The 16,561-nt window shown below is 39.0% G+C and overlaps 1 protein-coding gene across 1 annotated transcript in view; it reads left to right on the forward strand.

The window, feature by feature from the left end:
- The window catches only part of FBN2 (fibrillin 2), a 237,357-nt gene that overhangs the window by 207,743 nt on the left and 13,053 nt on the right, over nucleotides 1-16,561 (forward strand). The window contains exons 56-58 of the mRNA XM_036903223.2: nucleotides 12,272-12,397; nucleotides 14,201-14,407; nucleotides 15,168-15,293. Coding sequence (XP_036759118.2) covers nucleotides 12,272-12,397; nucleotides 14,201-14,407; nucleotides 15,168-15,293 — 459 coding nt within the window. The remainder of the gene's footprint in view (nucleotides 1-12,271; nucleotides 12,398-14,200; nucleotides 14,408-15,167; nucleotides 15,294-16,561) is intronic.

Below are 16,561 nucleotides of genomic sequence, written 5' to 3' on the forward strand. Positions count from 1 at the left end.
ACAAAGGAGCCATGAATAACAACAGGGGAAGGACAGTCTCTTCAATAAATGTTGTTGGGAAAACTGGACAGCCCCATGTATAAGAATGAGATTGGACCCCTATCTTAAACCATACACAAAAATCAACTCAAAATGGACTAATGACTTGAATGAAAGATCTGAAATCATAAAACGCCTAGAAGAAAACATAGGGGTAAGTCCCTTGACATTGGTCTTGGCAATGATTTTTTGGTTTTGACACCAAAAGCAAAATAAAGAAGTGACAATACTTAAACCAAGAAGCTTCTGCTCAATAAAGGAAATCATCAGCAAAATGAGAGGCACCCTATGAAATGGGAGAGAATATTTGCAAACTACATTTCAAGAGGTTAATATCCAAAATATACAAGGAACTCTACAACTCTTCGCAAAAAAAACCCAATATGAAGGTGGGGCGGAAGATGGCGGCGTGAGTAGAGCAGCGGAAATCTCCTCCCAAAACAACATATATCTATGAAAATATAACAAAGACAACCCTTCCTAGAATAAAGACCAGAGGACACAGGACAATATCCAGACCACATCCGGACCTGAGAGAACCCAGCGCCTCGCGAAGGGGGTAAGATACAAGCCCCGGCCCCGCGGGAGCCGAGCGCCCCTCCCCCCAGCTCCCGGCGGGAGAAGAGCAGGCAGAGCGGGAGGGAGACGGAGCCCAGGGCTGCCGAACACCCAGCCCCAGCCATCCGGGACAGAGTGCAGGGCCCTCGATACTAGGAAAACAGGGCAGCAAGAACAGTGAGCAGGCACTGGAGGCTGGGCGACAGAGGACATAAGAAAAGCGCGCGACCATTTTTTTTTTTGCTTTTTTGCTGCTTTGTTTTGGCGAGCGCTTTTTGGAAGTCTTAAAGGGACAGGGACCCCAATATTAGGGAAACAGGGCAGAAAGACCGGTGAGCAGAGGCCTGAGGCTGGCAGCGGAGAATAAAGAAAAACGAACGACCACCTTTTTTTTTTTTAATTAAAAATTTTTTTTTTTTTTTTATTAAAAAAATTTTTTTTTCTTGTTTTTTTTTGTGGTCGCTGTTTTGTTTTGGCGGGTGCTTTTTGGAAGTCTTAAAGGGGCAGGGCGGGCCACTTAATCCAGAGGTAGGGAATCCGGGATCTCTGGGCACCCTAACCCCTGGGCTGCAGGGAGCAGGGAGGCCCCTTACGGAGATAAATAGCCTCCCAGCAGCTCCTGCTCCAACGCGACTCCACCATTTTGGAGTAGCTGCCCGAGCCAGGCCACGCCCACAGCAACAGCGGAGATTAACTCCATAGCAGCCGGGCAGGAAGCAGAAACCCTGTCTGCGCGCAGCTGCGCAGCACAAGCCACTAGAGGCCGCTGTTCTCCCAGGAGAGGAGGGCCACAAACCAACAAGAAAGGAAGTCCTTCCAGCCGTCACTCGTCCCAGTTCTGCAGACTATTCCTATCACCATGAAAAGGCAAAGCTACAGGCAGACAAAGATCACAGAGACAACACCAGAGAAGGAGACAGACCTAACCAGTCTTCCTGACAAAGAATTCAAAATAAGAATCATAAACATGCTGACAGAGATGCAGAGAAACACGCAAGAAAAATGGGATGAAGTCCGGAAAGAGATCACAGATGCCAGAAAGGAGATCGCAGAAATGAAACAAACTCTGGAAGGGTTTATAAGCAGAATGGATAGAATGCAAGAGGCCATTGATGGAATTGAAATCAGAGAACAGGAACGCATAGAAGCTGACATAGAGAGAGACAAAAGGATCTCCAGGAATGAAACAATATTAAGAGAACTGTGTGACCAATCTAAAAGGAGCAATATCCGTATTATAGGGGTCCCAGAAGAAGAAGAGAGAGGCAAAGAGATGGAAAGTATCTTAGAAGAAATAATTGCTGAAAACTTCCCCACACTGGGGGAGGAAGTAATCAAACAGACCACGGAAATACACAGAACCCCCAACAGAAAGGATCCAAGAAGGGCAACACCAAGACACATAATAATTAAAATGGCAAAGATCAAGGACAAGGAAAGAGTGTTAAAGGCAGCTAGAGAGAAAAAGGTCACCTATAAAGGGAAACCCATCAGGCTAACGTCAGATTTCTCAACAGAAACCCTACAGGCCAGAAGAGAATGGCATGATATATTTAATACAATGAAACAGAAGGGCCTTGAACCAAGGATACTGTATCCAGCACGACTATCATTCAAATATGACGGTGGGATTAAACAATTCCCAGACAAACAAAAGCTGAGGGAATTTGCTTTCCACAAACCACCTCTACAGAACATCTTACAGGGACTGCTCTAGATGGGAGCACTCCTAGAAAGAGCACAGCACAAAACACCCAACATATGAAGAATCGAGGAGGAGGAACAAGAAGGGAGAGAAGAAAAGAATCTCCAGACAGTGTATATAACAGCTCAATAAGCGAGCTAAGTTAGGCAGTAAGATACTAAAGAGGCTAACCTTGAACCTTTGGTAACCACGAATTTAAAGCCTGCAATGGCAATAAGTACATATCTTTCAATAGTCACCCTAAATGTTAATGGGTTGAATGCACCAATCAAAAGACACAGAGTAACAGAATGGATAAAAAAGCAAGACCCATCTATATGCTGCTTACAAGAAACTCACCTCAAACCCAAAGACATGTACAGACTAAAAGTCAAGGGATGGAAAAACATATTTCAAGCAAACAACAGTGAGAAGAAAGCAGGGGTTGCAGTACTAATATCAGACAAAATAGACTTCAAAACAAAGAAAGTAACAAGAGATAAAGAAGGACACTACATAATGATAAAGGGCTCAGTCAAACAAGAGGATATAACCATTCTAAATATATATGCACCCAACACAGGAGCACCAGCATATGTGAAACAAATACTAACAGAACTAAAGGGGGATATAGACTGCAATGCATTCATTCTAGGAGACTTCAACACACCACTCACCCCAAAGGATAGATCCACTGGGCAGAAAATAAGTAAGGACACGGAAGCACTGAACAACACAGTAGAGCAGATGGACCTAATAGACATCTATAGAACTCTACATCCAAAAGCAGCGGGATATACATTCTTCTCAAGTGCACATGGAACATTCTCCAGAATAGACCACATACTAGGCCACAAAAAGAGCCTCAGAAAATTCCAAAAGATTGAAATCCTACCAACCAACTTTTCAGACCACAAAGGCATAAAACTAGAAATAAACTGTACAAAGAAAGCAAAGAGGCTCACGAACACATGGAGGCTTAACAACACGCTCCTAAATAATCAATGGATCAATGACCAAATCAAAATGGAGATCCAGCAATATATGGAAACAAATGACAACAACAACACTAAGCCCCAACTTCTGTGGGACACAGCAAAAGCAGTCTTAAGAGGAAAGTATATAGCAATCCAAGCATATTTAAAAAAGGAAGAGCAATCCCAAATGAATGGTCTAATGTCACAATTATCGAAATTGGAAAAAGAAGAACAGATGAGGCCTAAGGTCAGCAGAAGGAGGGACATAATAAAGATCAGAGAAGAAATAAATAAAATTGAGAAGAATAAAACAATAGCAAAAATCAATGAAACCAAGAGCTGGTTCTTCGAGAAAATAAACAAAATAGATAAGCCTCTAGCCAGACTTATTAAGAAGAAAAGAGAGTCAACACAAATCAACAGTATCAGAAACGAGAAAGGAAAAATCACGACGGACCCCACGGAAATGCAAAGAATTATTGGAGAATACTATGAAAACCTATATGCTAACAAGCTGGGAAACCTAGGAGAAATGGACAACTTCCTAGAAAAATATAACCTTCCAAGATTGACCCAGGAAGAAACAGAAAATCTAAACAGACCAATTACCAGCAACGAAATTGAAGAGGTAATCAAAAAACTACCAAAGAACAAAACCCCCGGGCCAGATGGATTTACCTCGGAATTTTATCAGACATACAGGGAAGACATAATACCCATTCTCCTTAAAGTTTTCCAAAAAATAGAGGAGGAGGGGATACTCCCAAACTCATTCTATGAAGCTAACATCACCCTAATACCAAAACCAGGCAAAGACCCCACCAAAAAAGAAAACTACAGACCAATATCCCTGATGAACGTAGATGCAAAAATACTCAACAAAATATTAGCAAACCGAATTCAAAAATACATCAAAAGGATCATACACCATGACCAAGTGGGATTCATTCCAGGGATGCAAGGATGGTACAACATTCGAAAGTCCATCAACATCATCCACCACATCAACAAAAAGAAAGACAAAAACCACATGATCATCTCCATAGATGCTGAAAAAGCATTTGACAAAGTTCAACATCCATTCATGTTAAAAACTCTCAGCAAAATGGGAATAGAGGGCAAGTACCTCAACATAATAAAGGCCATCTATGATAAACCCACAGCCAACATTATATTGAACAGCGAGAAGCTGAAAGCATTTCCTCTGAGATCGGGAACTAGACAGGGATGCCCACTCTCTCCACTGTTATTTAACATAGTACTGGAGGTCCTAGCCACGGCAATCAGACAAAATAAAGAAATACAAGGAATCCAGATTGGTAAAGAAGAAGTTAAACTGTCACTATTTGCAGATGACATGATACTGTACATAAAAAACCCTAAAGACTCCACCCCAAAACTACTAGAACTGATATCGGAATACAGCAAAGTTGCAGGATACAAAATCAACACACAGAAATCTGTGGCTTTCCTATATACTAACAATGAACCAACAGAAAGAGAAATCAGGAAAACAACTCCATTCACAATTGCATCAAAAAAAATAAAATACCTAGGAATAAACCTAACCAAAGAAGTGAAAGACTTATACTCTGAAAACTACAAGTCACTCTTAAGAGAAATTAAAGGGGACACTAACAGATGGAAACTCATCCCATGCTCGTGGCTAGGAAGAATTAATATCGTTAAAATGGCCATCCTGCCCAAAGCAATATACAGATTTGATGCAATCCCTATGAAACTACCAGCAACATTCTTCAATGAACTGGAACAAATAATTCAAAAATTCATATGGAAACACCAAAGACCCCGAATAGCCAAAGCAATCCTGAGAAAGAAGAATAAAGTAGGGGGGATCTCACTCCCCAATTTCAAGCTCTACTATAAAGCCATAGTAATCAAGACAATTTGGTACTGGCACAAGAACAGAGCCACAGACCAATGGAACAGACTAGAGAATCCAGACATTAACCCAGACATATATGGTCAATTAATATTTGATAAAGGAGCCATGGACATACAATGGCGAAATGACAGTCTCTTCAACAGGTGGTGCTGGCAAAACTGGACAGCTACATGTAGGAGAATGAAACTGGACCATTGTCTAACCCCATATACAAAAGTAAACTCAAAATGGATCAAAGACCTGAATGTAAGCCATGAAACCATTAAACTCTTGGAAGAAAACATAGGCGAAAACCTCTTAGACATAAACATGAGTGACCTCTTCCTGAACATATCTCCCCGGGCAAGGAAAACAACAGCAAAAATGAGTAAGTGGGACTATATTAAGCTGAAAAGCTTCTGTACAGCAAAAGACACCATCAATAGAACAAGAAGGATCCCTACAGTATGGGAGAATATATTTGAAAATGACACATCCGATAAAGGCTTGACGTCCAGAATATATAAGGAGCTCTCACGCCTCAACAAACAAAAAACAAATAACCCAATTAAAAAATGGGCAGAGGAACTGAACAGACAGTTCTCCAAAAAAGAAATACAGATGGCCAACAGACACATGAAAAGATGCTCCACATCGCTAATTATCAGAGAAATGCAAATTAAAACTACAATGAGGTATCACCTCACACCAGTAAGGATGGCTGCCATCCAAAAGACAAACAACAACAAATGTTGGCGAGGCTGTGGAGAAAGGGGAACCCTCCTACACTGCTGGTGGGAATGTAAGTTAGTTCAACCATTGTGGAAAGCAGTATGGAGGTACATCAAAATGCTCAAAACAGACTTACCATTTGACCCAGGAATTCCACTCCTAGGAATTTACCCTAAGAATGCAGCAATCAAGTTTGAGAAAGACAGATGCACCCCTATGTTTATTGCAGCACTATTTACAATAGCCAAGAATTGGAAGCAACCTAAATGTCCATCAATAGATGAATGGATAAAGAAGATGTGGTACATATACACAATGGAATACTACTCAGCTATAAGAAAAGGGCAAATCCAATCATTTGCAGCAACATGGATGGAGCTGGAGGGTATTATGCTCAGTGAAACAAGCCAAGCGGAGAAAGAGAAATACCAAATGATTTCACTTATCTGTGGAATATAAGAACAAAGGAAAAACTGAAGGAACAAAACAGCACCAGAATCACAGAACCCAAGAATGGACTAACAGGTACCAAAGGGAAAGGGACTGGGGAGGATGGGTGGGTAGGGAGGGATAAGGGGGGGAGAAGTAGGGGGGTATTAAGATTAACATGCATGGGGGGGTAGAAGAAAAGGGAGGGCTGTACAACACAGAGAAGGCAAGTAGTGATTCTACAACATTTTGCTATGCTGATGGACACTGACTGTAAAGGGGTTTATAGGGGAGACCTGGTATAGGGGAGAGCCCAGTAAACATAATATTCGTCATGTAAGTGTAGATTAGTGATAGCAAAAAAAAAAAAGGGCAGTTCCTGTGTGGTAACCTCCAACGAGTTCTACACAAGGGTATAAAGGGCATATAAAAGTGTAGGCAAAGGGTCTGTTTGTGTTTATACAGAGGATCAAAGCCTAATTGGGCTACCCCGAAAATGAACTAAGATATGATATGAAAAAGAACTTCCAACATCTGCACCCTCTGGAAGACTCATGCCAGAAGATGATCATCAAAAAACCCCAACAAAGACCCACGCACTGCTACAGCTGTAGATGCACTCATCCCACCAGTTCCTGGACCTGCCATGGGAATGAGGAAGGAGATATCTAAGCTGGCCTGTGCATACAGTAAAACAACAAAATTGGACTGGATCTATACTGTTGGAACTCAACCAAGAATTTGGAGAAGTGCAAATTGTAGCGCTCCAAAGTCTTACAACTACAAACTATTTATTGTTAAAAGAACATATGGCATGTGAACAGTCCCCAGGAATGGGTTGTTTTAATTTGTCTGATTTCTCTCAGACTGTTCAAGTTCATTTGGACAATATCCACCATATCATAGATAAGTTTTCACAAATGCCTAAGGTGCCTTAATGGTTTTCTTGGTTTCACTGCAGATGGCTGGTAATTACAGATATGCTTTGGTTATGTAACTATACTCCTATTATGTTAATGTGTGTGTGCAATTTAAGTAGTAGCTTAAAACCTATACATGCTGAAGTTACTCTACAAGAAGATATATCAAATAAATAATCAATCTTCCCATGTTTTCTTCCGCCTGCTACTTCTATAGCTTTTCTTCTTCCTTCCTAATTACAACCCTTAAATAGAATTCGTGCCTCATATCAAATTTACCGAGTATCATAATTCTTCCAAGTGGTAAAGATACCTCAAGACAAATGCTGGGCATAGAAGCCACAGGGCATAAATATGCAAAGAAGTAAAAAGCTAACTTTTTCAAACAATAAGTCTTCTCTCTCACTTACCAACTTCACATTTCCCTGTATGGCCCCGGAAGATGACTGGTTAGCCAGAGACGGGTAAGATTCCTCAAGGGAGGAACAACCTAAGACAGGCACAGTCGCAGGGGGGCCATCAGGTGAGAAATTGGGGATCAACAGAGGTGAGGCTTAGAACCTCACCCCCCCGTTCTGAGAGAAATCTTCTGCATACGTGGATGTTTTATTGCCCTGGTCTAGCTTGGATTAACACATAGTCTACAGGCACACACCTGATCATCTACATGTGCTCTCTTACAACACTAAACTATGTTTTCTACCTTTATCTTGTATCTACCTACCACTTCAGCATTTTATTAAAAATAATAATAATAAAGAGAGAAATGTGGTATCCACATATAAATCAAGTATAAAAACCAAATGAGTATTCATATTTGAACTGACTGTTCAGAGTTCATAATGCATGAGCAAAACCGAAAGTTTCTGTGATGACTGCCCTTGTACTGTTCACTATGTAACTTATTCATTATGTAAGAATTTGTTCTACATGTAAAAACTTGTTTGTTATGCCTCAGAAGATTGGAGACTGACAAAAATTAGGCTTGGGGTGGAATAATGATTGTGCATTGAGCATTGACTCCCCTATACAGAATTTTATTGTCGTTAACAACCATTTGATCAATAAATATGAGAGATGCCCTCACAAAAAAAAAAAAAAAAAAAAAGAGGACAGACTTCCAATGGTAAAATAAATTAGTAACCGGGATGTAAGGTATAGCATAAGGAATATAGTCAAGATATTGTAACAGCCTGGTAGGGTGATAGCTGGAACCTAGAATTATGTATATAAATGTTCTACCACTGTGTTGTACACTTGAAACTCATGTAATGTAATACTGTGTGTCAACTACCCTTCAATAAAAAATAATTATTAAAAAAAAAAAAAAAAAAAAAAAAAAAAAAAAAAAAAAACCCAATCTGATTTAAAAAGAGACCTAAAAAGACATTTTTCCAAAGAGGACATATAGATGGCCAACATGTACCTGAAATCACTAATCATCAGGGAAATGCAAATTAAAACCACAATGAAATACAACCTCAACACCTGTTACAATGGCTATTGTCAAAAAGACAAGAGATAACAGATGTTGACGAGGATGCGGAGAAAAGGGAATATTTGAACACTATACCCTTGTACACTTTCAGTAGGAATGTAAACTGGTGCAGCCACTATACATGGAGCATGGAGGTTTGCCTCGGATTAAAAATAAAACTCCCATAGGATCCAGCAACCCCACTTCTCAGTACATATCTAAAGGAAACAAAAACATTATCTGAAAAACATGTCTGTACTTCCATGTTCATCACAGTATTATTCACAGAAGCCAAAGTATGGAGACTATGCTAAGTGTCTGTCAGTGGATAAATAGATCAACAAAATGCAATATAGACAGATGATAGATCTGCAGATGCAGGTATATAGTGGATTAATATTCAGCCTTTGAAAAGAAGGAAATCATCATTGGTAATGATATTGATGAATCTGGGGGGCATTACAGTAAGTGAAATGAGCCAGTCACAGAAACACATATACTGCATGGTAATACTTACATATGACATCTTAAAAAAAAAAAAACCTCACAGAAACAGTAGAAAAATGTTTGCCAGGGGCTGTGGAGTGGGGGAAATAGGGTGAGGTTGGTAAAAGGGTACAAACTTGTAGTTATAAAATAAATAAGGACTGAGAATCTAACGTATAACATGGTGACTATAGTTGATAACACTGAATCATATAATTGAAATTTGACAAGAGAATATCACCTAAATATTCTCACCAAAAAAAAAAAAGTGAATATATGAGGGGTTTGATGTGTTCATTAGCTCCACAGAAGGAATCTTTTCAGTGTATCTGTATATCAAGTCATCACCTTGTACTCTGTAAATATCTTACAATCTTATTTGTTAATTTTACCTCAATAAATAAAACTGGACATAAAAATAAGAGTCAGAAACAAGGAAAGGGAAAGGGGAAGGAAGGGAAGAAGAAAGGAAGAAATATTTTGTAGTAACTGGAGGGTAATATGTTATTAAGAGAGATTGGCAGTCATTAGAAAATATAGGCTGAGGGAATGATTCGTTGAAAAAGGAGAATTGTGAAATCTTGGAAGGCAGTCCAGCATATGAGCAAAAGGACTGGCCTCTGAGAAAAACCAGAGAACCTTCAGCCGCTGCAAAAGTGGAAGGTCTAAAGTGAAGGTGCAGACAGGAGGCCCATAGCAGAGACATGAAGTTCTTGTTCCTGTGTAGTAGGCATTTTAGAACATGGGTGTGTGGACCCACTAGGACATGTATAGGATTGTCAAGGGGGAAGTAGTGCCCATATGAGATTTGGGTCATGAATTAAAGTGAGACGTGTCCTGGCTGTGTGCTGTCTGCAGCCCGTCATGCTGCACTGGGGGAGGCGCTGAGCAGGTCTAGTGGAGTGAGTGTAGGAAAGAGTGATGGACACGGAATGGTCAGTAATTGGCAATCCTGATGTGACCCAGAAATTGCCAAAGGATAGAAAGTGGAATGCTGGAAGTCAAAATTTCAAACGGGGTGTAACATCAAACCAAGTCACACCCTAGTGAAGTTACAAATTTCAAGAGAAAGAGAAAAAACAGGTTCTGTTGGCTGCCAGCAACCAGGCAGAAAAAGAAAATAACTACAAGGTAGAAAAAAATCAGGCTACTATTTTTCATGTTCTCTCAGTAATTCTCAATGCTAATAGAGTAAAGCAAAAGTAATCTAAGATTTTGAGACACATCTAGTTATCTTTCAAGTATAAAAGCTATATTATATACATATCATATATATTATATAGAGAGGAACTCATTCATATATCTAACAAGAGCTCTTCTTGAAAAAAATAATTCAAACTAGAATACAAATCAGAATAAAGGTGAACAGCATTAGGAATAGGGTTAGATCAAAAGTCAAACCTTGAACCCTCACATTCTAAAAATAAGACACTATGCAGTTTTTAAAAATACCTCAATACTTTTATATATAAAGTTTCTGGAATTTTTCCCCTAAAACAGAAAAAGATACATGATTACCAAGATATATCACAGTGAATCTCAGAACACTAAGAGGAAAGTGAAAATCCTTTAAGTTTCCAGAGAGAAAAAACAGATTTTCTGCAAATGAACAGTAACAGCAGGTAAAAGTAAGCAATGTAGCAATATTTTCAAAATATTCTAAGGGAAATATTTGAACTGAAATTCTACAGTCTAGTGAGAAACCAAACAAAAATATGACATTGTCAGAACTGTATTTTAGCCTCTCTGAAATGATTACCAAACTGTGTACTCCCATACATTTTTTTAAATCAAGGGAAAGTAGTAGATACATGAAACAACGGTGAGCCAAGAAGCCCATAAGCCTCGTTACTTGGTTTAAATAGATTCTGATAGTACATAAAAATAGGTAACAAACCAAAATTTCTAGATTGCATCAACACAGCAGGTGGTACAGTGGAGCGTGGAAAGAAGTAACTCATGCCAAGGCACCTGTTACGGCCAGAAGCTTTTGAAACAGATAGGTCTTGGCATGAATAGGCAAGCATTCATTAAGAGCATGTGGTGAAGTTGTTTCACGGTTGCCACTGGAAGAGAAAGATTATAACCTAAATGTGAGCTGGGGATAAGAGGGGAGGGCATGGAAAACTAGACTGATTTAGTAAATATTGAGAGAAGGGAGCAAGAGCATTTTAAATACAGAACAATATAAAATGGCAGTCAAGAATCCAAACATATCAGTAATCACAATAGATATGAATAGGTTAAACTGCTGGTTAAGAGGTATAAACTTTAGAAATTATTTTTAACTCCAGCTTGATGCTTTTTACAAGAAATGTGCCAAATCAAAATGTGAGAGAAATTGAAAATAAGGTGGAATAAGATATTCTAAGCATATGTGGATAAAAAGAAAGCATATGCAACATAGCCATCAACAAATTAAAGATTAAAAAATTAAAAAGTATAAAAAGATTTGTCTTGAGCTCTCTAATGCTAACAACATAGCTTCAAAAGCAAATGTCAAAATTTACAAAATATCAAACTCAGTAAGGATGTAGAGAACTTTCATAAAATAATCTTGCTCTGATTAGATTTGTCACCAACCAAAAGAACAGTACTATTTAAATTCCTTCTCCCATTAACCACCCTCACACATCACATGCTCCTGTGATTGTACTCAAGGCCAGTCTAGGTGTGTGGCTGGCCTGTGTGGCCTTTACCCTACTCTCTACTCCTCCCTCACACCTACCACCCATCTGCCCTCAGCCTCTCTCTCATATCCCAAAAACTGGCATCCTCTTCCCCTCCATGTCTAGTGTCTTGGAGCAAGTTTATCCTTTCTGGAGGCCAATTTTCCAATTCTCCATCAAATACCACAATGCAAATGGAGAGAGAAAAGAAAGAAAAAAACACCTTGTTAAGAAAGAATCCACCAGGAAGGATGAGGTAAAGTTAAAAATAAATCATATCCACACATGGCTAGTTTTTACCCCACCATATTAGTATTTTGGTGAAGAAGTTTTAAGTAAGATATGACCCACTCGAAAACAATTCCTAAATTATAATTTCATAGTCTCAGTATTTACATTATTTGTTTTTCTAAAGATGAAAATGAATGCAGGACCAAGCCAGGAATCTGTGAAAACGGGCGTTGCGTTAACACTATTGGGAGCTATAGGTGCGAGTGTAATGAAGGATTTCAGTCAAGTTCCTCAGGCACTGAATGCCTTGGTGAGTTGATAAACAAGTATGATTTACTTCTTAAAATTTTTAAATTTCTGTTTTATAATATTGTCACAGAATAGCCCTACATATATATCCTTGTCTGCTAAACAAATCCCCCAATCTGAGTAATCCACCTACCTCTTCCTAAAGGTACACATCTATTAAAATGACGTATTTGTCCATGTGTGTTATATGCACGTCTGTGGGTAAGGTAATGTAAATAACTACCTTAAATAGTCTTCCCAAAATTAAGATTAATTAAGCTCTATGGAAAATGTGACTTCAGTAAGACTTACATCAGGGGATGATTTAATTCCAAAAGAAAATATTTGCTATGTAAGGTAAGCTCTGCTGCATTAATATATTAAATTAAATGCCACATTTCAAAAATGCAGTGAAGGTTAATTTTTATTTTATGGCACAGAAAAATGTTTTACAAAATATTTTTGTGGGAAATTTAAGTCTCTGACCTGTTGTATTTTAATGCTAACATGCACACATTATAAACCTTTCTAGTTCATTACAAGCAGGTATAAAAGTGTGGAGTAGTGAAGTATAAGGCAAGCAGGGATATAAGAGCAGAGCACCAATCACTTGATTTGGAGTAAAACATGTTTCAACCATATCAGATTTTTCTCAGAACGGTGTCACCTGCTTCAAATCCTAGGAAATTGCTAGTCAAGAAAATATATTTTATTATCATCTCCAATCTAGAACTTTACTAACTAGCAATCTTTTGGAAATAGAAAAGATGAGAAAGTGTACTTTTCTGTTCATATTATTGATAGTTTCACCTTGATGGCTCATAAAACCATATTAAAAGATTTCTTTGCCTGTTTACATTAGAGAAATCCCTTTATTTATACTGAAAAAACATCTACTTAATCTAAATGTTTGAATAGACTTTTAGATGTAGAAAAAGTAGATTAGACTGAATATGACTGTAATAGTCTAGAATTTGCTTTTCAAAAACAAATCCTGAAATTAATTTTAATGATACATTGTATTTAGTCCAATATATGAAAAATATTATTTCGACCTGTTATCAGTATAAAAATTATTAATGGAATATTTTGTATTATTTTTTACACTTTGAACTCCAGTGTATCTTGAAATAGAACATGTCATTAAAATTAATTTCACCTGTTTCTTTTTCCTTTTTTCATTTGGTTACTAGAAAAATTTGAGTTACATATGAGGCTCCCATTTATATTTCTATTGGACTACACTGCTGTTGATTTTTAAATAATAGCAATTATCCAGTTCTTGGTGCTTGCTGGAACTACTGGTGTTTTATATAATTGCATATTATCCCATCAAATGCTTGAACTAAACGTGTTTAACCAACTGATATTGTTGAATATTTAAGTCATTTCTTCCTTTTTCAACAACCATAAGCAATTTTTTGTTTAAAAAAAAAACCAACAAATCCTGATACTCATTTGCTTATATAAAGGAAAACAATTTGATTTTCCTTTTAGTTGGATTCTACAGGAATGAGAGTTTACTATCATTTAGTCACTGATGGATTGAAGAAGAAAAAATAAATCAATTCTTAAGTATAGTACCACTTCTGTTCAATTTTATAAACGGTCTATAGTGAAAGAGCTTTCTGTGAACTTAATCTCCAACCAGACTTAATCATTAAGCTGTTTTAAGCAGTGTGATCATTCTTTTAAAAGACTATTTACCTTTTACAAAATTACTGCTGAGAAGGAAAACAATGATTGTCCTGTTTAATTTGAAGCTCAGGAAATGAAGTGTCACTTCCATCCCTTTGATGCTTATGAGCTTACACTGTCATTGCAGACAATCGACAGGGACTCTGCTTTGCCGAGGTACTGCAGACCATGTGTCAGATGGCATCCAGCAGCCGCAACCTTGTCACCAAGTCAGAATGCTGCTGTGATGGGGGGCGAGGCTGGGGTCACCAGTGTGAGCTTTGCCCGCTTCCTGGAACTGCCCAGTACAAAAAGATCTGCCCTCATGGCCCAGGATACACCACTGATGGAAGAGGTAAGGAGTTGAGGGATTCCATGCATATTATCAGTACAGTGAACATTAATTCATGCTTGTAATCTTCAAATGATCCTTGCTTTAAGTAAGTGTTGCTTATTTGAGTGTCCAGAGAAACTCATTCTGTTTGCAAACCAGAGAGTTGCATGATTTAGTGGTTTCCTTTTTTTTTTTTCCCTGAGGCCCTGCCTCATTTAAGAAGTTTATATCTAAAGGCTTTGACTTTGAAGATAATTCTAGCCTCTGACCCATTGTTACTCTTTGTTTCCATTTTTTTTTGTATGGGTCAATAATATACTAACGTCCTGGAAAAGACCATTTTCCTCTATTGGTACACAGAATCTCGATCCCATTAAGAAATGCTAATGACACCCTTTCTTCATGGTGTCTAATGCAAGAGTGACTTTGAGGCCAATCCATAGGACATTATCACAAATTCCAAATGAGTTGAACTTCAGAGAGGGAGCTTTCTAGATCCCCGCAATATAATGCATACTTAGATTGCAGAATGAGTAGACTTATAAAAAAAAGGGCTTTCACTTAGCCTTCATTTGTCTATCTCTTATCACCTCAGATTATTTTTCTTCCCCTTCCATGTTGCCATTTGCCTGAATCGTGGAAAGAGTCCAGCACTATTATGAAGCTGGTTGTTAGTTATCTCATGTCAGTTCCTTAATTCCTCTCTGTTCCCAACCAGTTTTATCCTCACATATGTATTAATTTCTGTTCGGTTTTGTCATGGGGTTTTTTTGGCCCCCAGACATTGACGAATGTAAGGTCATGCCAAACCTGTGTATCAACGGGCAGTGCGTCAACACCATGGGCTCATTCCGATGCTTCTGCAAGGCTGGCTACACCACAGACATCAGCGGGACCTCGTGCGTAGGTATGGCCAGGCGTCTCTGTGACTGGGGGTTGGCCCGCTCCTGCTTCCTATGGGTCACTTACTGTTGGTAGATCACCTTTGTTGGGAGGTGTAGAATGGAGATTTTATTTCAATAATGCCATTCCTTTCATACTGTGGTTCTTAATGTCACAGGTGTTCAATAATGTGGGACACAGAATGGTCCAAGTCATCTCAAGGTTTGTTCAGTCAGGAAACCATCTAAAATATACTTTCAACATTTTATGTTAACTTAAAATGTACAAATGCACATTTGTCATACTGTTGATAAAAGGAAAGGACTTCTGATTGTGAATGCGTGTGTTTGCATAGAGAGAGGGAATGCTTACTTTTCCTCATGACTGTTTTCTGCATAAAACATACCAGTAAGCATCATCGAAGGTTTCCCTTTGCAAAGCAGTCTCAGTACAGAAAGATACCACATTTTAAAACCTCTATTTCTCCTTTAATTTTTGTCTTACCCACACTGATTCTGTGCAACTGGGGAGGCAGGCAGGCTTGCCTTAATGGAGTCTGTCCAAAGCATTCAACTTAGTTTTCATGGAAGACAAAACTTGTTTTTCTCCTTCATATTTCATCAACATACCTGATATTCCATTAAAGTACCTATTTTAATACCAAGTGCACCTGGCATGAAAAGGCTAAGAAAAACCAAACCAACTCTTAGTAAGCATTCAACTCACTTGGCTGGGCAGGAGCGTAAGAGAAAACAGGCTGTTTATTAATCACGAGCTTTCTGCATTCTGTGGGCATCAGTCAATATGTTTTCTGGAGGAAATGGAGACCCCTCTCCAGAGTCCTAGCAGAAAAGAGGTAGTATATTCAAATGAGGCCAGTCTAAGGAGGGTTGTTTTAAATAAAGGGACCATCTGTGAAGGTGTGGGCAGAGTGTATGGGAACCACAGGGAGACTGCTGTGCACTGGGCTGTGCCACCACTGGACCAAGAAAGGAGGGGGAGGTGGTTGAAACCTTCAGGGAAAAAGTTCTGTGCCAAGGGCTGCCTTGAGAGGAGCCCTCTCCAGTCAGCCCAGGCCCACCTTGAGGTGAAGGGAGTTGAGGGAATAAGGACCAGGCAGAAGACAGAGAGCACGAGAGCCTCTGCATGGTGTCCCTGCAGTCCGGCCTCCTGGCCTGAGAGCGGGGTGGACCCGGGTGAGGACTAGATCAGGAGGGGCAAGTGGAAAATTCCAGCATAAGCTGTGGTTCCTCGGGTGCTCAGAGGGAGTGTCAGCTAAGAGGGTTTATGAGA

Source organism: Manis pentadactyla, chromosome 13, assembly GCF_030020395.1.
Source record: "Manis pentadactyla isolate mManPen7 chromosome 13, mManPen7.hap1, whole genome shotgun sequence".
Taxonomy (NCBI): domain Eukaryota; kingdom Metazoa; phylum Chordata; class Mammalia; order Pholidota; family Manidae; genus Manis; species Manis pentadactyla.